This window comes from Anoplopoma fimbria, chromosome 16 (assembly GCF_027596085.1).
Source record: "Anoplopoma fimbria isolate UVic2021 breed Golden Eagle Sablefish chromosome 16, Afim_UVic_2022, whole genome shotgun sequence".
NCBI lineage: Eukaryota > Metazoa > Chordata > Actinopteri > Perciformes > Anoplopomatidae > Anoplopoma > Anoplopoma fimbria.
The window spans coordinates 2,357,391-2,376,740 of NC_072464.1; the positions used below are offsets into that span (position 1 = coordinate 2,357,391).

At 45.1% G+C, this 19,350-nt stretch overlaps 1 protein-coding gene across 10 annotated transcripts in view; it reads right to left on the reverse strand.

Moving 5' to 3' along the window:
• The window catches only part of mycbp2 (MYC binding protein 2), a 66,316-nt gene that overhangs the window by 1,715 nt on the left and 45,251 nt on the right, over window positions 1-19,350 (reverse strand). For 3 of the 10 annotated variants that reach the window (XM_054615337.1, XM_054615339.1, XM_054615336.1), the window contains 31 exons: window positions 18,342-18,566; window positions 17,242-17,374; window positions 16,864-16,989; window positions 13,521-13,709; window positions 9,704-11,338; window positions 9,423-9,592; window positions 9,069-9,316; window positions 8,787-8,954; window positions 8,055-8,212; window positions 7,763-7,962; window positions 7,436-7,585; window positions 7,180-7,340; window positions 6,779-6,935; window positions 6,442-6,666; window positions 6,287-6,352; window positions 5,882-6,121; window positions 5,711-5,800; window positions 5,545-5,625; window positions 5,183-5,449; window positions 4,266-4,549; window positions 4,050-4,146; window positions 3,489-3,608; window positions 3,298-3,399; window positions 3,075-3,203; window positions 2,822-2,954; window positions 2,593-2,696; window positions 1,342-1,530; window positions 1,144-1,251; window positions 668-877; window positions 477-584; window positions 61-226 (listed from right to left, as the gene is read on the reverse strand). In XM_054615337.1, coding sequence (XP_054471312.1) covers window positions 61-226; window positions 477-584; window positions 668-877; window positions 1,144-1,251; window positions 1,342-1,530; window positions 2,593-2,696; window positions 2,822-2,954; window positions 3,075-3,203; window positions 3,298-3,399; window positions 3,489-3,608; window positions 4,050-4,146; window positions 4,266-4,549; window positions 5,183-5,449; window positions 5,545-5,625; window positions 5,711-5,800; window positions 5,882-6,121; window positions 6,287-6,352; window positions 6,442-6,666; window positions 6,779-6,935; window positions 7,180-7,340; window positions 7,436-7,585; window positions 7,763-7,962; window positions 8,055-8,212; window positions 8,787-8,954; window positions 9,069-9,316; window positions 9,423-9,592; window positions 9,704-11,338; window positions 13,521-13,709; window positions 16,864-16,989; window positions 17,242-17,374; window positions 18,342-18,566 — 6,439 coding nt within the window. Of the gene's footprint in view, window positions 1-60; window positions 227-476; window positions 585-667; window positions 878-1,143; window positions 1,252-1,341; window positions 1,531-2,592; window positions 2,697-2,821; window positions 2,955-3,074; window positions 3,204-3,297; window positions 3,400-3,488; window positions 3,609-4,049; window positions 4,147-4,265; window positions 4,550-5,182; window positions 5,450-5,544; window positions 5,626-5,710; window positions 5,801-5,881; window positions 6,122-6,286; window positions 6,353-6,441; window positions 6,667-6,778; window positions 6,936-7,179; window positions 7,341-7,435; window positions 7,586-7,762; window positions 7,963-8,054; window positions 8,213-8,786; window positions 8,955-9,068; window positions 9,317-9,422; window positions 9,593-9,703; window positions 11,339-11,903; window positions 12,009-13,520; window positions 13,710-16,863; window positions 16,990-17,241; window positions 17,375-18,341; window positions 18,567-19,350 lie in introns of all 10 variants that reach the window. The other 7 variants (XM_054615344.1, XM_054615340.1, XM_054615338.1 and 4 more) reach the window with 7 other exon arrangements.

A 19,350-nucleotide genomic window follows, 5' to 3' on the forward strand; every position in this document is an offset into this window, starting at 1 on the left:
TGTCAATCTCAATTATTTAACATTCCCCAGACGAATGTAGTCAATGGACTCATTAGGCACCTGCAGGACAATGTGGCAGTTCCTCCTTGGGGACACTGGTCATCCTCTGGAAGTCATCATGGCAGGCGTTGCAGAAGTGTGTGGTGCCGAAGCAGAAGAAAACAGCCACTGAGCAGCAGTACCGGCATTTATACTCCAGGAAGTCTGTGCCGTGCTTGGAGCACATCTGGTGACAAGTGAACAAGAATAAATCAAGGGAAGAAAACACATAAGCAACGTTTTAAAGAAACAGTCACACATTTGGGAAAATTTGATTATGCGCCTTCATGCCAAAAGTGAGACAAGAAGATTGATACCAGTTTTCTGGCAACCTTCTCCTTCAACTTGTGTGTTTTTCCCAAAATGTCTTAAAAAATGAATTCTTGTTTTATTTTGGTTATAGTAAAACCAGGATCCTCCCAGGCATCACTACCCACCTGAGCCCTGGACACATCTGAGCATGCTCCACAGATGAGTTCACTGGGGTCGTAGTCGTCTCCCTGTCCGGCCTCCGCATCGCAGCGAGCTTCTCCCCCAAAATAGGCCTGGAAATAAGGGCAACCGTTAATTTTCAAACTCTAAACAACATAAAAAATCCATTAAAAAATGACTTTAAGTTGCGTAGTACCTTCTTGCACTTGTAGCAGACATAGTATGCATATCTGTTCATGGCAAAGCCTGCAGGGTCATTGTGGAAACGTGCTCCTGGTGTGGTTATGGCCTCACTCTTATGTAGACCCTCGTACTCCAGCCTCATCAGAGCCTTTCTCCTCACGTCCTCGTAGAGCTCCTTAATGGGGTCGAGCAGGTCCTTGATCACAGAGTGATTGATTTTGTTCTGCAGGCACACAAAGAAACAAAGAAATAAAGAAACAAACCAGCCCACGTTCATAAATAGGTAGGTCTGTGGAGTTTACTGTATGTATCACAGCAATGACAGTGAACAAAGCAGTCACACAGTGTTACCGTGGACTGAGCTTGCTCTTCAAAAAACATTGAGCAAACAGAGCTGAATGGACCTAGAGGTGTGGCGGAAACAGTGTGCAGTCTCTTTGTTTGCTGGGTTAATCTCTTTAAGTCAGAGAGGCTCGGCTAACACCTTACCTTGCAGATGGGACACAGCATGAACCCAAACGTGATTCGGGGCCCGAGCCAGCGATTTTCAAGAACGCGACGAGTACACTGGAGGTGGAACACGTGAGTGCAGTCCAGCTGAGAACAGAATGAAGGGGTTAGACGAGACGAAAAAAACTGAAGTGAAACTCTTCCTCATGATAGACCAGTGCTCCTACATAGAGCTACCTGTACTGCAGGAGCAGCGGAGAGGGCCTCCGTGAAGCAGATCATGCACATGTCGTCTGCATCCTGTTTCAGGCAGCCGGTGTTCTTGTCGCAGCCATGCAGACACGGGAGGCAGGCCTCCTCGTTCTTGACTCCTCCACAGGGGTGTCCACATGGATGAGTTTTACTGCAGGCCAGCTTAGCGTACTCCTGAGGGAGACGACATGAGACGACTGGTGAGCACTTCTAAAAACACACTTTACTACATACTGTAACTCTACATTGCTTGATATGTGGCCGGTCAACTCCTCATCCATTATTTGTAAGACTCATACTTCAGTAGACGCTTCAGCTCCATCAGGCTACGTTTGAATCCATACTCATCTTCTCAACTATTGATATACAAAAAATTATCTAAAACAATGTTTCCAATCAGCAAAAACCTAGAATTCCTCTCAGGAGGAGAGACACATTCCACCAAAATCCTAATATTTAGGAATAGGTTCTGTTTTTTGAAATGGGTACAGTGTTTTAGCAAAACTGGTACTATTCTATCTTGATTAAATCTATTCATAGTTGGTTAATATAGTTATGTTAGAATATAATTGCAAATACATTAAGGAACAAAGAAAAAAGCACCTGATTTTATGTAATGAATAGATAGGTGTTTAAAATAACAGCATAATAATTTGAGCACTGTTTTTGCCATTTTGTTTCTTTTCATTTTTTGTATTGCTTTTAATGTTTTTATGTGTGCATATGTTGTATATTCTATTTCAAACCAAAAGAACAGAATGGACAGATAGGTGTTGTTAAAATAACAGCATAATGAGTGGTGCGGCTGTGGCGCAGTGGAGAGCAAGGTAGTTCTCCAATCAGAGGGTCGGTGGTTCGATACCCGGCTTCGGCAGTCGATGTGTCCTTGGGCAAGACACTTAACCCCAAGTTGCTCCCGAAGGCTTGCCATCGGTGTGGACTGGATGTTGCATGAACATTAGTTAGAGTCTGATGGTGGCACCTTGCATGGTAGCCTGTCATCAGTGTGTGAATGGGTGAATGATATGTAATATACTACTGACTGTAAGTCGCTTTGGATAAAAGCGTCTGCTAAATGTAATGTAATGATTTAGCCATTTAGCTAGGACAGGATGGAGGGATAGACTACCAGAAAACATATTGCCTTTGACCACGGCTGAAGCCGGCACAGAGGCAGAAAAAAGGAACCAGGAGGTTACAGTTATGATCAAGTTGTTAACAGTAGACGTTCAGTACCTGGCAGTCTGGGTCTGAGCAGACACTGCCCACTGCAGACAGCTCAGTGCCATTTCTCGTCCCACAGAACCTGCAGGCATCTGAGCTGCTGGAGGCCGGTTTACCTGTCAAAAACAATTAGACTTTTCTGTTGATAAACGTACCAAAGTTTTTTTAAATAAGAAATTTGCAGCAATACAAGTACTCATACTAAATAAAAGCACAGTGGTATGCTCTGTTGCTATGTTACCTGTGTGCTCTCTGAACTCCACCATAGCCTTCATGGTCTTAGAGTCGGCCAGGGCCATGAGCCAGAAGAGTTTGGTCCTCCCGCAGCCTTCATGGAGATCCACCTTTATGGCCTCCTCTTCCTCCTTGAACACCTGAAAGCAGCCAGGAAGACAATTTAAACACCAGCACGCTCTCCTCCACATTCCTTCCATGAATAGATTCACATTATCAGCGCCCAACACTATTGGGAGAATCCTAACAACGACACTGACCTGTCTCTGGTGAGAGCGCGTGCGTCGGTGCAGGTGGAGGAAGCGGTCACAGTCGGTGCAGAGGTTGCCGCACACGTTGCACAGGATGATAGCTGCCGTCTCGCCATCATCGTGATTGTCACACATAGGCTGTGGATGAGAGCAGGAGAAAAATCAATTTGTTGTTATGTCAATAATCTATCAGTTATTTTAAATCCTGGCCTTTTATATATATCGTCCTCACCATCTGCTTCTGCTGTCCATCTTTGCCCATCCAGCGACCAGAGGACAGTCTGTCCACATGGTCCTGGTCCAGCACGCACAGTGAAGCTAAGGCCAGCCACAGCTGGGAGACAGAACATGATACAATATGTGGTTAGCTCATACCTGGTAATCGTAAACGTGCTTTGTGTATGGTGACATTTGAGTGCCTACCCTTGTGGTGGCGATACAGCGTACAGGAGAACGATGCTCCTCCTCCATTTTGGTCAGGGCTATGATGGTCTCAGCTATTGCGTTTTTGGTGACTCTGGACCAACCGTCTGATAGGTGGCCCTAAAAACAGCAAGCACAATACAATACACAGAAATATGAAATTCATGACAAAGATGGCGAATGTGGTTCTATATCAAATTAGGAGTTAAAGGGAAAGATAGACAGTTCACTCCAAAGATCAGGGTCCTAGCTCCTAGATTGTTTTGGGGTGAGTAGCCTAGTTAGGGAGATATCGGTCGAAGAGATGCAACTATGCTGTGCTCAACACGTCAAAAAATACTTTTGAAAAACTCAACAGCAAGGTCTCTTTGCAGATATCATAACTCAGTTAGTCAAGATAATCCACAGATCTTGTAGTGAGCATGTAATGTGTGGTTTACTAAGGTTGAAAGAAAAGAGTTCCTATGTGAAACTGCTCACAATAAACTCTACAGGTAAGAAGGAAAATATGATTTTTTTTATTTTTGGGGTGAACCGTCATTTTAAACAACAAGAACTTACCGCTGCCATGTCTTTGACCAGCTTTATGATGATCTCTGCTATCTGTGGAGGGGTGGAGCCTTTCATCCACCAGTGGCTCTCTCCCCTGCGGATGTAGCTGTTAATGACAGAAAGGGGCAATAAAGTATGAAAATCAAAAAGACCTTACCATTTGCCGCAAACTGCCAATAATAACTTCTCAAAATTTTGGATTAGGCCCAGCAGAAAGTCACCCACCTGGAGTTGAAGATCATGGGCAGCGTGACGGTGGTGACTCCTTTGCCCGCGGCCATGCCGGCCGTGCCGGCGATGGTGGTGCCTTTGGCCTTCAGCTGCACGGTGAGGGCTTTAGCGATGCAGCCCAGGAACATGTCGAGGATGCAGAGCTTGTTCCAGTCGCCCTTCTCCGTGGAGTGGATGATGTCGCTGATGTCCGCCGGTGGCAGGGCCTTCACCCCGATGATGCTGGCAAGCCTCACTGGCGTGACTTCCGGAAGGACGCGTCTAAGCAACGATGTGACCTGAGATGAGGAAAGAGCAGATGGCAGACAAGAACATAATTTGTACAGCGCAATGAGGTATTTACCTTAACGTGTTATCAAACACGTTCTTTTTTAAAGTTACACCTGAACAATAACTCCAAGTCAGGGCAAAAAAGATAGCAAAAGGCCCGGACATGAACGAAAGAAGAAGACTTCCAGCTATTTTCCAATATTACTTTAAAATATTATTTTCATTAATCTATGTGCAATATAACTTACTACTTTTTCAATCATTGACAATATCTATCTTAATATCTTACTCAATATGACTTTTCTATTTTAGTTTCCATTAGGCACTTCTTATACACTTTATATTTAATCTTTGTTGATGCACTTTACTTTTTCTATTTTAGTTGAATTTTTTACTTTATTAATTTACCTTACTCTTATTGCTATTTTGTTCTATTTTGCAATGGCGTCAGTATTATTTCTTTAACACTTAAAATTGTTATTCTATTGTTCTTATATTTATTCTATTGTTTTTTGCTATTCTTCTGTTGTAATCTTTAATACAACTCTGGCACAATCATGAATAAAGTTCCATCTTATCTTATCTTATCTTAGCTATCAAACATGGATGTAAACAGATCCGGTGCGGTCCATTTCACCCACCTGTCTCTGAACTCTCGGGGAGGCCGTGTGCAGCAGAGAAAACAGGTCCTGCATGAGCGTCAGCTGCTGAGCTAGGTACTGGCGGCCCACGTTGGAGCCACTCAAAGCCAGGACCATGGACAGGAGCTCAAAGCAGTATGCGTCCGAGGAGGCGTCGTCGTCACTGGGCTGGGAGTTGGCATTCTCTTTGCTGGAGATGGCATGCTCCCACTCCTCCCTCACGCGGGTGGCCTCCATACGGATGGCCTGGACGATGTGCGCGCACACCTGAGAAGAGTACGCACGTTTGGTAAGAGGGCTGAGATGATAATAACTCTGTTGAAGTTAATACTGTTGAATTGTTTAAAGAACGGAGTAATAACCTGTTTCTGGAGGTTGGTGAGTTTGCTCCTGCTGAAAATGATGCCGACCATGTGCTCTTTAAGGTCAGCGTCCGATGGAACCTATTCATAAAAAGGGACAATGTGTAAAACGTCAGGCTGAAGGCCAGTAAATGTTTAAACACGGGTAAGCTGTCACAGTGCAGACCTTGTCCTCTCCCTCGGGTGATGAAAGAAGGTTTTTCTCCTCCTGTTCTGGAGTCGGTTCTGCATCTCCACAGATGAGCTTTCCAAAGACCTTAAATTAAAACAAAAAAGTTTCCATGAGACTCTAGATATTTGTCACGTGATAACGTATGGAGGAAGCAGTTAGACGGACCTGTGAGGTGATGAGGCGAAACACTCGGAGAGTCTCGGCCTCGCAGTTCTTCTGCTGGGCCATGCTGGCTGAGATCTGGCCCAGAATCTTGATGCTCTCGCCCTCTTTCCAACCGAGGACCTTCACCTGGCGCACCCTCAGGGTGTTCTCCGGACCTTTCAGCTCCACCTTGATGACATGGTGGTCCCCTCCAGGGAGCTCGCTTGTCACCCAGCCCATGTGGCGCGAGTCCAGGTCAACCTTTTGATGAAAAGGCACGGGGATGTTCACAGTGTTCTGCTATATATGCATGTAAATCTGGAATGTATTTTAATATTAGGTACAATTACACAGCTTTTCATAGAGACTAGGCTTATAACTGGTTACACTGTATTCCCACATCGCTACCAAAGCAACTGACCATACCTGTTTGATTCTGCAGAGATCCTCTACTGCTTTTCCACACAGGAAAGTAACTGATGTGACTTTGTTCTGTGAATATGACAAACATATTATTAACAATTCCACAATGGTCTTAACTCTACATTAGCACAACAACAATGTTGCCGTTGGCCCCTTACCCCGATGTCTCTGGAGTTGTCCACATGGACAGTCACATTGGAGGCGTTGATGCCCTTCACACAGCTGATGGTGATGCTCTTGGTTTTGTTCTTGTCCTCGTCTCCAGACTCCCAGAAGGTCTCTGTGGAGCCGTCCGTAAGGCTGCCGATCATGGCAGGACGACTGGACGTCTTGATGTCTACTACGCTGGTCAGGTCCTTCAGACAGGTCACCAGGCAGAGATCCTATCATCACACACAGTCAGGTTAGTGCACGTTACTGTAACTGTTCAATCCGTGTTGAACAACAGACGACAGATCTGATGTATAAGAAGTATGAAAGCGATTGTTTTCTTGCCTGGCTCATTGCTTCGTAGCCTGACTGCACACTGATGTTGAAGCTCTCCTCGCTGTCTCCGTCGTCCGACTTGGACAAGATGTTGTTGATGTGATGGAAAACGTTGCTCTGGTGGAGGAACTGGTGGTCGGACTGCTTGAACTTCAGACTCCAGCACCTAGAGGAATAAGTCACAGAGATACGTTTTCCCTCAATACACACATGAATCTCAGAGCTGGCAACAGTCCAAAAATTGATAATTCAACTCTCTCATCTTTCCGCAAATTAGTTAAATATGAATGTCAAACCTATGCCTAAAAATTTTGAAAGAAGCAGAAATCTGTTATGTTATAGTTTGAAATCAATCCATCTAGAAAATGTTGGCTGGTGGGTATAATTTTTTTATAATTTAGGAAGATTACCTAAGCGCCATCTGCTGAAGTGAGCTGCCACTGGGTAGTGACATCATGAGGTCAGAGATTGTCTGAAGGAGGCGGTGGAAGGTGTGGGGGAGAGGATGAGCTGCCTCCCCAGCAATAACAATGTCTGACAGTGGGTGTTCACAAACGCCAAGGTCTCTTTCCTGTGGAGCACAGAGCGGAGAAGGTCACAGTGAGAAGACGCTACAACAAGGAGTAAGTAATGCTGCACGATCTTTTATGGTTAACCACTCGTTACCTGTTCCACGTTTTCTTTGTTCCCCTTGTTCTCATCGTCTTCCTCGTCCTCTGGTTCAAAGGGCGACGGGGTGAGAGATGCTACAAAATGCCAAAGGATGTCGTGCAGGGAGGTAGTCTGGATCACATTGCAAAGCAGCCAGTTGAAGGCCTGATGGGGATACCAAGAGAAAATCATGCCATTTAGTCTCCTTACATGTATACCAATTGAACTCATGAATTAACAATATCCAGCCAACTAATTTCCTATAACCTTGATTCACTACTGGATAAATAGCAACAATTAAAGGCCGAGCTTGGAGATTCAGAGAGATATTGCTGCTTGTACCTCCATGGCAAACACCCTGCAGGCAGACTTCCTCAGTGCATGCCTCATGGCCACCTCCAGGCCCTCCAGGTCATGGTGCTGGATAACGAAAGCCAGGACAGGCCACTGGAAGTTCCTCTCCCCCTTACTGAGGGAGCCGTGGGCCGAAATCAGCCGGGACAGCTCAGGGGATGGGTGCCGTAACAGGGAAGATCCTACCTCTGTAAGGGGCAAAGAGAGGGTGGATGTTAAAGATGACGCTGTGACGCATTAATCCTTGGGTATCACATCTCAAATGAATAGATGCGTTTACCTGCATCACCACTATGGACCCTGCGTCTGGGCACGGCTTTCACTCGGGGTTGAGAGGGCGAGTGTTGCTTGTCATACTCGGATGCTACGACTGAGTAAGACCTCTGAAACACTGTTCGTTTGGCCGTATCGCTGTCTGTGATTGGACTGGTCTCCAGACTGAAAGAGAGCATATGAAACAGACGGTTTAGCCTGTTACACAAAGATCATAAACACATCGACCCTTCGGAGGTTAAATGCAGCACCAGTAAGAGCAGAGCTGACCAATAAGAAAGGCAAATTTAATACCAGTTTTCTTTGCTTGACAAGAACGTTTAAATTAACCAGAAAATAGAGCAGCCAGGCTCTTTTGTTTTGTATACAATGAGGCTGATCATGATAAGGAGGCATAACAATTAAGGCACACTTTGTGAACAAAATGCTTGCTGTCTCTTTGTACAGTAGGGTGCAGTGGAGAGAGAGGGAGTCGTCACAGAACTCCCTATCCGTACAGTGTATATCGGCAATGACAATTATATTGGTCTGCTCTGAACATAGGAAAATAATTTTAATATCTCAAAAACTAACTGCTACCTGATCTGCCATGACTTAAATATCATGCATGTATGTATGTCTATGTCATGCAATAACAGTAGGTGATGCATGAGAAAATCCGTAACAGTAACACCCACAATTCACTCATTTTGTGAGCATGCCAAGAAGTGATTAAAAGCATTATACTCAGACGTGTTACCTGTGCGGCATTGATTTCATGTTGTTCTCTGGTTCCTCAAACACATTGGGACAGGCATCAGGAGTGACTGAAATGTAAGGTGCAGGAACAGATGTTGAGCGCAAATACCTCATCTCATCTTGGAAGAGGTTATCGTCTTGGTAGGCCCCAAAGTTCTCAGTGTGTTGCCTGCGGAATGAGAGGAGAGTGACTCTAATCATCTTAATAGCACAAGTACCTGTCAGGTTTCCTTTGCTGAATAAAAAACAACAACAACGTGTCATTAACTGAGCTGCAAGCTACCTAGCTAGTGTCTGGAGGTAGAGGCAGCCCATTTTATTGGGGAGTTCGTCCGACACGCCTTCCTTGAGGCTGGGGAGCAGCTGAGGGTGCAGGGGCCGTGGAGGGTGGTGGCACAGCATGCTGGGCTCGGCAGCACTGCTGAGGGACAGCAGAAACAAAGCGTTCGCCCGGATCACCTGGTGGGCCTCCATGGTGGGCAGCGCCCGAGGAGTCTTGACCTGCAGGGGTTTCTTCCTGGATTGCTTCACCTGGCAAAGAACATGCAGATTGGTTTTAAGTCAAGCCAAAGAAGTCAGATTGAGCTGTGAGGGCTTTAGTTACAGTGGGACACAAATTTAAGCACAAGTAGGCTACCTTTTCCCTGGCGGCAGTCTGTTTCTCTCTCAGGTATTTTTCTCGACAGCGATCGCACACCAGGTACCAGGTGCTGCCTCCTATGCCTCCGTCTCCACAGTTACCTGCCCAACCACCACAGAAGTGGCCGATGCTGTTGTAGCCCTGGCCTCCCGCATAGCGCCCACAACCTGCAATGAAATGCCATGTAGGAGTGTTAAAAGGCACTAAGTCCATTACCCAGTTATACAGTACCCTTATTGAAAATGGCAAAGCTCTAACCAGAACTTCTGGATTCTCACCTGGGTGAGCCTGTCTCATGTGGTAGGTGACAGGGTAAGGGTGAGATTCCCCACACAGCTCACAGATAGTGTCCTTCTCCGGTCCACCCATGGCGAGCTGTGCCATTTCTCCGAACAGATTCCCTCTTGGACGCACCTCTGCCTTGTCCCTCTTCTTCTTCTCCTTCTTCGCCTTTTTGCCGTCCTTCTCGTGCTCCTTCCTTTTCAGGATGGCGCTGGAACCCGGGCTGGGGAAGATCATGTTCTGGGTGGCTGCCTTGATGGTGGCCATAGCGATGTCCTCCCAGAATGCCACCAGGTGTTGCAAGGTCAGCGGCAAGATCGACTTCACTCTCATGGCCGGATGAGAAGTCATATCATAGCCAGTGGCCTCCCCCTTCCCCTCCTCGCACTTCTCTGGCAGTGGAGGTTCTTTCAGCATGGACAGCACCTTGTTTTTGTTGATGCTTCCCATTTTGGAGATGTCCGGGCCGTGCGGCGCAATATTAAACATGTTGAGTGCAGAGGAGATCTCTAAGGAGTGGCGGTTCTTTAGCTTGTTCTCTTTCTCCTCTGCGCCCTGTCCTCCCAGGGAGCTGCGGATGGGGGCGTGCTCTTTGGTTAAGTCTGGGTTGAATTTGAGGAAGGAGGAGCAGGCCATGGCATCGTGGACGATACCTTCATGCCACAGGAATGCTGCGAAGACCGCTCTTGCACATTCGGCCACGGAAGGTGACATGGCCTGTTTGGCAGGCTCTGTGGCCCTTGAAGTACTCTCTCCTTTGAACAGAGGCCCTGACTTTTCCTTCTTAGGGCGCGTGTGTCGACTGGAGGCTTTGCGGCTGACTTTGGGCGAAGCGCGGCTCTCTAGTTCCTCCTTGACGGGGGCTTTGCCGATGCTAAAGTGCACTTTGCCTGAGCCATCTTCAGCATTTTGAGCGTCTGCGTTCTCGTCGTTGCCATCCTCTGAGAGGAGGGCGCTGGAGGTGCACACCTCCACCACTTCACTGTGGAGGTTCTCCTGGGTCACATGTGGAGAGGGAACACGGTTCTCTGCATTGCCAATCACTCCGTTATTTGGATCTTTAGGAGACAGTTTAGGTTTGGGGGAGGTAGACCTGCCTCTAAGCGGCTCTGTTAGTGGAACTTTCTTCTTTCTAAGTGTGTCTGGGTCCAGAGTGTATGAATCGGATTTGGACCTCTCTCTGGGAGGGTCCAGCCGGGCTTTGGCGGAAGGGCTGACTTTAGGTGGGAGGTTCTTGTCATGCTGCGATGAAGAGGAGTGCTGGGAGGAGGTGCTGGAGGGACTAGACCTGCCCGAAGAGGATACACCTTTTTGTTTGGGAGAGGACGAGCGAGAGCCGGGGTTCGGGGACTCAGCCCGGACTCCCGGGGTTCTACCATCTGCCTTCAGGGCCTGCAGGGTGTTGTGATTGGGCGAGTGGGAGCGGCTGTGAGAGTCGGACCTCAGTTTGGCCGTGTCGGACCGCAGAATGAGGGCTTCGCTGGCTGACATGCCGCCCTCCCCTGTCTTGCTCCTGCTCTGTTCGGTTGAGCGGCTTCCCCGGCCTTCCTGTTTGGGCGAGCGGTTCTCCTGCCGGTGTTTGGAGGCTGGGGACATGGGCCGCGCTCCGGGCATCAGGTTCCCTCGCTCACCTGAACGTTAATAAGTCAAACACAGTTACAACACGAAAGAGGACTAAATTGGTGGTAAGAGTGTAACCATTTAGCTCTAAGCGCAAAACACTGAAAACCTAAGAGGAAAAAATGTAATGCTGAAAATATAAGGTAAAATGCAATGCAATGCAATGAAGATAAGTAGTGGACCATGGAAGAGCTGATGAAAGATGGATTCCAGCCCAGTCCTGGGACTTCTCCTACTGATATTTGACCTAGTTAGTGTTCACTTTTTATAGCCTAGTAGTTCAGTATAGCAACCACAAAAATCCTGAGTCAATAGAATTTAAGGTCCACCTATTTTAAAACTGAACTTTAAATCGAAACTTCTATGTTTTCATTACGCTCTTTTAGTTTTTCCTCTTTATTACAATATAGGATTTGGCCACATCCTACTTTAGGGCCACAGTCTTAAAGGTTTGCTCGAACACAAGATGCCCAAAATGTTTTTCACAAGCTATCGTAAAAAGCTATCGTTTTTTTCATGGGTTCCTGCCCACCCTCTGTTCAGTCTGAGGGAGGCATGCATGCTGTGATTACCCACCCTTTTGCCTCAGAGCGAGAGATGAGAGAGCAGTGCCATGCCCAGCCACGGACACATTGCTTTTGTGCACACGCTCGCGAGAAGCAAGGCGGCGAGATGAACCATCTACAGCAGAAAACAGTGGAGCAGGTAAACAAACAAGGCAAGGAACGCAAGGGGGCCACCACACAGAGAGAGAGACAGAAAGCACAAAGAGGCAATGGGGTCAAGTCGAGAAGGTGAAATAGAAAGAGGCAAAAAGGACAACAAGTTAAGTGACGGGAAGATCAACCGATAGATAGAGAAACATGAAGAGAGAAACATGAAGAGAGAAACACTTATAGAAGAGAAAAAAAGAGAAGCTATAGAGCTGTCATGGAAATATAAGTTTGCTGTGCACACAATTAAGTAATATGTGCTCTCCATTTAATTGTATATACATTTTGACTCTTCCCCTTTTCAGAGGGCGGCATACACCTTAAGCATGAGGCATTTAGGCAGCTGGAAGTTTGAAGATGATGACAAAGAAAACATTTAAGAAGCACTCCACAACCTGAAGCTGAGTTTTTAATGAACATCCTCAGTCTCAAAGTTTTTAGGGAGAAAAAGCCCTTTATCCTGTAAAATAGGTTTATCACACCATTGTCTGTAAAATCCCATCTTAAATACATTAAAGATATCTAGAGTAAGTGTGAAGGGGAAATGTGCAAAAGACTGACGGCATGAAGGACATAAGTTACCTGTAAGCTAAATTGAGAGCACATATTATTTATTTATGCACACAGATGAGTTTTTTTTTTTTTTTTTTTTTTTTTTTTTTTTTTTTTTTTAAAAGACACCTTGATGAAAGAAAGTAAAAAAAAAAAAAATGTCATACACGTAGAGAAAGAGTAGCAATACATAAGAAAAGACAGACGGGGAGAAAGAGGGAAACACACCTTACAAACAGATATTTTGAATCCTGTTTCCAAGATGGTCTTTATACTAAATTGTGGTATTTTGTACTTGTGTTATATGTAAAATGACTTAATGACCAGGACTGCATTTATGCTGTTTTAGGGGATTATGGGAGACTATAAACCAACAACTATTTAGACTAAAGTTGTTTACGTTTGCAGTGAAGCTCTGGGCTGGTTGAGGCAGAAAAAGAAACAAGTTGTTAATCAAGGATGAAAAAATGCAGATCTGAAATTAAAGCAGCGAGGAAGATGGGGAAAAGAATAAAAAAGCTGACTAGCAGAACAAGCAGACAAGCAGAGAAATAAGCAGCTCAGCCTGTTACTTCAGCACACGGCAACAATATCCCTTTTAACAAGATGTTTGGTCGAGTATTTAAGTTTGAAATCTTGTTTTCAAAAACAAGTGAAAATACCTGTCAATGCATATTTTTTGAAGGCAGTGTCACCTGATTTGTTTTTTTATGAACAAGATTTAAACATTAAATACTAGACATGTTGGCTTGTTGGGGATATTTCAGCACTCTAGAAACATAACTGCACTGTTATGTGTCACATGTCGCTGCTGCCCTCCCCAGAAAAATACATGAATATTGAACAAAACCAGGAAAAACAAAACGCTGCGAGGAAAAGGATCAACATCTGTGCAAGCAAGCGCTGTCAGAAAGCAGGACAGACTTACTCGGAAGCTGTGGTTGTGGCTGAGACAGTTGGGAGGGGGATTGTCCAAACACAAATGGGCTGTGGACAAGGGAGGAGGAGGAGGAGGAGGGAGGAGGTTGGGCGGCTTGCTCAAATACGGAGGAGGAGGGAGCTGCTGAGAGGAAGGGCCCAGACTGAATGGAATTCAGTATGGCACTCAACCGGTCACCTGCAAACATGGAGACAGAGGATGGGGAAAAACTACAGCTTATACTATGGTTTGAGGCTTCCAAAGGGGGGGGGGGGTGTGAGGATCAGTCAGAGTTTATTTCCTGTCAATCATTCAGTCATCTCCCACGATGGCGCGTACGTGCGAAATGGGAGAAGCTCCACGGTCCCTGAAGTATAAGTCCTATTCATTTTCTGTTGAGACGATGCCAAAGGATTGGCCGGAGCATTCCAAGGCTTGGATGGGCTTCCAAATGGGGAGCAACTGGGCAATGAATCCTCTGGTTGCATGAATAAAAAGATGAAAAGGTACAAGGTTCCGGTGGACAAAGTATAAGGAGAGAGGTGAACTGCAACTCCCAAGAAACATTTGCAAATGACATTTGCAGCTGATTAGTTAAATTCCATTGAATGCTGTTTAACAGCTAATTAGATTAGTAGCCCGAGTAGTACACTTTTATGCCGTAAATGTTGATTTGGTGTCTCTTTCAGATGGTCACTATAATGATACTGCTTCATGTAAGATCTGATTGGATGCATGTATCATCTGAAATAAGATCTCCACCTACGTAGACGAACGGTATTCTGTCAAATTAAGGCAAATCAAGGGTGTATGCTGTAGCTGTAAATATGCAATGTCATTTCAAATGGACTTTGTTATGAACTTATACTATTGTTAAACTATCCAGGAAAGTGTTGTTGTGGCGCACTGATCAACACATCATTACCAGAATACTTTCAAACAGATTTCTACAGTGTTAAAAAAAATACTTCCAGTACTAGCGGCTCCTCCCATTTCGCAACTCTATTTGGGGAAAGGTTATGTTGAGGAAGGGGGCAGAGAGGGGGGGTTCTTCTTATGTATTCATTTCAGGAGTCATTCTTCCGTGAAAAACTTGTTCGTCCTCATCAGAAGTTCCGTAAAAACGTGCTGGGAGAAATTGGACCCTTCCCCATATACCGTATATTGAGCTGACACTGCATCAGTAATCATTCAAAGACTCTTGTAAACGTGTAACAGATGTCTTCCACTCTATTGACACAAATGAATAGTTGTGAACCAGATACAAAACCCAGTCACTGTGTCATTTTCGAACATAGACTCTGGAAAATGTTGACATGGAGTCTGCAATGTAGAGGTCTGAATTTTAAATCCGTTTCCTTTTCATCAATTGTTGGAGCCATAAATGGGAGGCTGCCTGGCTGAAGGCGGATGGGGGCATTCAACCACCATGGCTGAATACTGAAGCCTGAGAGATCTCTCAATGAGGTTGCTCTCCAACTTGCTCAAAGAGCTTTGACAAGGACCGGTCCATCAAGCTGACCAATCTGAGAGTGATCCATCTTTCCATCTGCCTCACAGCATGATGTGTCCATCACACAGGTGGCGTGTGATTTAAAACCCTCCATCAGATGGTTCAGCAGTGGCTGTCACCTTGATTTAGAGTTGTATAGAGGGCCTTCTTATAGAGGGCCTTCTTATTCTGGATACAGATGCTGCTCACAACAAAAATGTTGGGGTGTTTCAGCACTATTTTTGACTTTTTATGTATTAAGTGCAGGGGTCTACACTCACAAGTTGCTCTGAAACTGAGTAGAGACGAGCCTAAACCATTGACACTTTGCCAATTAATGTGTTCTGGGGCAGATTGGTAATCTGGCATTGGAAAAAAGCCAAGCGTGAATGCAACCAAGATGCATTTCAAACAGATTGCCAACTCAAACCACCTTGGAAAGGTGATGTTGAGAAAGGTACAAATGCATCCATGTCTCATGAAGTTGCCACGTAGCCACAGTGACACTGATACAAGTCGTCCTTCTACTTGTCACATTAAAGCAACAGAAACATTGGCAGTCACATAGAAGGCGTATTAGCATGGTATTGTTCATGTGCCTTGCTTTGAAATTAGAGGCAACCAGACGTGGGATCAGCCAAACAGCGACACACAAGTGGTCAACTGTAACTTGAACTGACAAGTGTGAATGAAGCCTTTTTTCTGCAGTAATGTTACGATAACTTTGTATTATCTGAATAACCAGGGTTCTCTGATTAGCATGGCTAAACAGGTCAGCCTCCTTTTTTTCAAGCAGTGAGAAAGAGTTAAGGCGTTTGAAAGACAATTGACACAGCGTCAGCATGATATTCAGGCAGAAAGATACACAGATACATTTGGGGCAAGGCGATCTTGACAGTGCAGCAGATTTGATGAGCTCATTAGGGGGAAATTTTCAGTAATCCACCATTATTATAAAGAAAACAGGGATTATGTAAATGATCAAATGTTGTCAAGAGACTGAATTAAAGTGAAAAAAGGGTGATCTGTGTTGGGTTAGCGAACCACGCCCAACTAAACAGAGCCGAGAGAAGTCGGAATGAACAGAAGCACACTGACTGGCCCATGCACACAGACATCGCAGAGATGTTAGACATGAAATCGCAACAGTAGACACGTTAAAAAGCATGCGTAAATAAAGAGAGATGAAAGATCGCTGACTGATGGCACCTGGGATTTTAAAGAGATTAACTGAGCCATCGAAATAGAATGAGAGTAGAAGGCCCATTCCCATTCAAAATAACAAAGTAGGATGATTAGAGCGGCGGCCATTTTTTTGAGTACCGTTGCCATTGGAAGGAACTGTGAGCGGTGAGCACCATTGTCTAATGAACTAGTTAAAAATGACAGCAAACAGTTCCACATCTGTTCTACTCTCATTCTTTTTTTATGGACTGACCCATACTGGATCACATACACCTTGTGATTTATTGGTTTTGAACAAGAGGCAATTGCACCTCTCATTGCGATAAAACTGCACAATTAAAGATTGTAAAAATCTCTGCATTTTTACAACTAAAATGGGGTAATGTATAAAACAACTTATGAGGAAAGTCTCAATCCAAAGCATAGGGGGGGAAGTCAGATAGAGGAAATAAAGCGGGGAATAAAAAGACGAGGAATGCAGAGTGAATTCAGAGGTGAGGTGTACATCAGTAATGACAGAACATCACTCCAAATCTTTGACTACAGCCTGAGGACTTGTAAATGACCAGCATAAAGCAACGTGGATGTTGAAAGCAGAGTGATGTGCAGGTTGAGGATATGTAATAGAAAGTTCGTCTGTAAAAGAAAAGCGACTTTACGCCACGTTGAGCTCACCTTTGTTGTTGGAGATGCCGTAGTCAAAGCCCTGCGCTCCGTTTGAGGCCGCGGCTCTGTTGAAGGCCTGCACGGAGAACGGGCTGGGTGGGGGGGTCTGGGACCCGTGCTCAAGCAGTGCTTGTTCTGGAAGAGCAGATCAAATTACCTTATCGAACAATTTATAAAAACAATAGTAATCTGTATGTGTATAGCACATACTGTTCATACAGACTAGGTAGCGCAGAGTGCTGTACATCTAAGAAATAGATCAAAACAGAAAACCTTACTTTTACAAATAGAATTAATAAAGGTGGTAGGAAGAAAGACATTTAGAATGAAATGAAGTATCCCATCATGACGCTCAAAAGTTTTTTTCCCCTGTTGAGTGCGGCTCACCGTCATCGTGGCGAAGGTACTGGTTTCCACCGCGGTCTCTGGCCAATGACCAGGCCTCTCCCTCATCGCTCTCACAGAACTCCACTACACTGTTCTTATCCAGCTGAACCCAGTTCCCCTCTGAGTTGACCACCTGATGCACAAACAACACTCTTTATCCACACTCCCATACACACATACAAACACTGAACACTTTGCCTCACACACACACACACAGCACTTTTGCAGAAGATCATTAACATGCAAGCATTGGATTCATCTGATTGACACGGACAAAATCCACAGCAGTATAGATCACATGAATTAGAGTTTGTGTATCAGAAGACACTGCGTGACAAAACTGATGTAGCTAAAAAAAAAAAAAAAAGAAAAAAAAACTTACTCTAAGAAAGGGGTAGCTTATTGATAGGTAAATGCATGAAGTTGTTTTTTCTCAATTCCCTGAAATATTATCATTTTGGAAAAAAAAAAAAACAGACATAGATGGAAGTATTAGTATGTTCAGGCTGCCCCTCTCAGATCTCAGAAAGGGCATTCCAAGTGCAGGCTCAGAGAGGAAACTATTGAACAGCATGACACACCACAGCAGCCAATGATAGGCCATATCCAAAAAGAGGCGGGGCTCCACTGATCACCACGCCAAAGAGAATTTAGAAAAGTACCGGAGTTATTGACAGGATGGTTAAAAGTGCAAGAAAGAGACATTTCAAGGCACAGACAGGCTCAAGCATTTCGTGATCACACTTCCACTGAGAAGTCTGGAAGGCGGACGAATACGACATGCTGAAACTGCAATGGATTCGTAGACAAACTGAAGTTAGTGAATCAGGAAGCACGCGAAAAGTGTCGCAGCCGCAGCAGGAGTTGATCCTCGAGTGGGAAAAGATACACAACACACACCCGCACCCAGAAGCACCAGATGTATTCCCCTCAGACAGCGAGATTACATTCTTTACATTCAAAATCAGTTTAGGAAAATCAAAGAGGGAACTTTATCCCTGAGAATTAAGGCCAAAATCTACTAACATTGGCTACATTACATTATTTCAAACTCTAGTCACAAAAAAAACCACATTGCATCATTTGGGGTGTGTGCGTACCTCGCCTATGGCCTTGACCTTGTTGCCAAGAACTAACATTCCAATGGGGATACCCCTAAGGTTTGGGCAGCTTCTGATGTTGTGACCAGAGGGGCCGGTCTTCACTACCTTATAAAGCCCCGGGCCGCCGCCCTGCCCTGCCCTGCTCTGCGCCCGAATGGGGGCCTCGTGGGAAGGGCAGCTGCTCACCTCCTTTACGTTCTCCTCCGATTGGCCCCTGACCTCCTGCAAGAGGTGAGAGCAATGGATTAGGGGCAACGTACAGTAACACAACAACAGGCTGCAAAAATGTTACAGTCCAGGACAAGGTTCAGAGCGCTAAGTCCTGAAATGTTATGCCGCAGAGCCACCGCTAGCAGTGTAACGGGCTAAAGAGCATGTCTGCTCAGAACAACCTGCCGTGTAAAACAATCAACCATCAGAATTTATTTTTGGACCCTAGTTCATTTCTCATATCGAGCAGTTATAAATCAAGTCTGTCACTATGTACATGTGCTGTGTGATCTTCAACACCTTTAAGCATTTGGGGCTTTCTTGGCTGAAAACAGCAAACTGTTATATCTTTATTATACAATCCGTAACCTCTGTAAAAACAACAAGTTGCAGTTTCCCATGGGGGTTATGAGTGGGACTATTTTTTGGCCAGGCGTACTATGTTTCCTGGAATCTTCTCAACACTGTTCCCGGCAAATTAAAAAGTCCAGAAAGTAACCCCAATAAAACCACAAGCTGCCATTTTTACACTTATGTCGTTGTATATATTAAACACGTGAGATATAAAGTTTTAACTAGTGCGCTTTATCGGTTGCTGGCAAGTGGATTTTGTTACAGGACAGAGTCAGGCTAGCTTTTCTCCCTGTTTCCAGTCTTAATGCTAAGCTAAGCTAGCCAGCTGCTAGCAGCAGTTTTCCATTCAAAGTGGCGACGTGAGAATGGTCAAACTATTCTTATTAACTACTTTTAGAGGCCGTGTCATGCTCAGGTGAGATACTCTTATTTACAAATACTA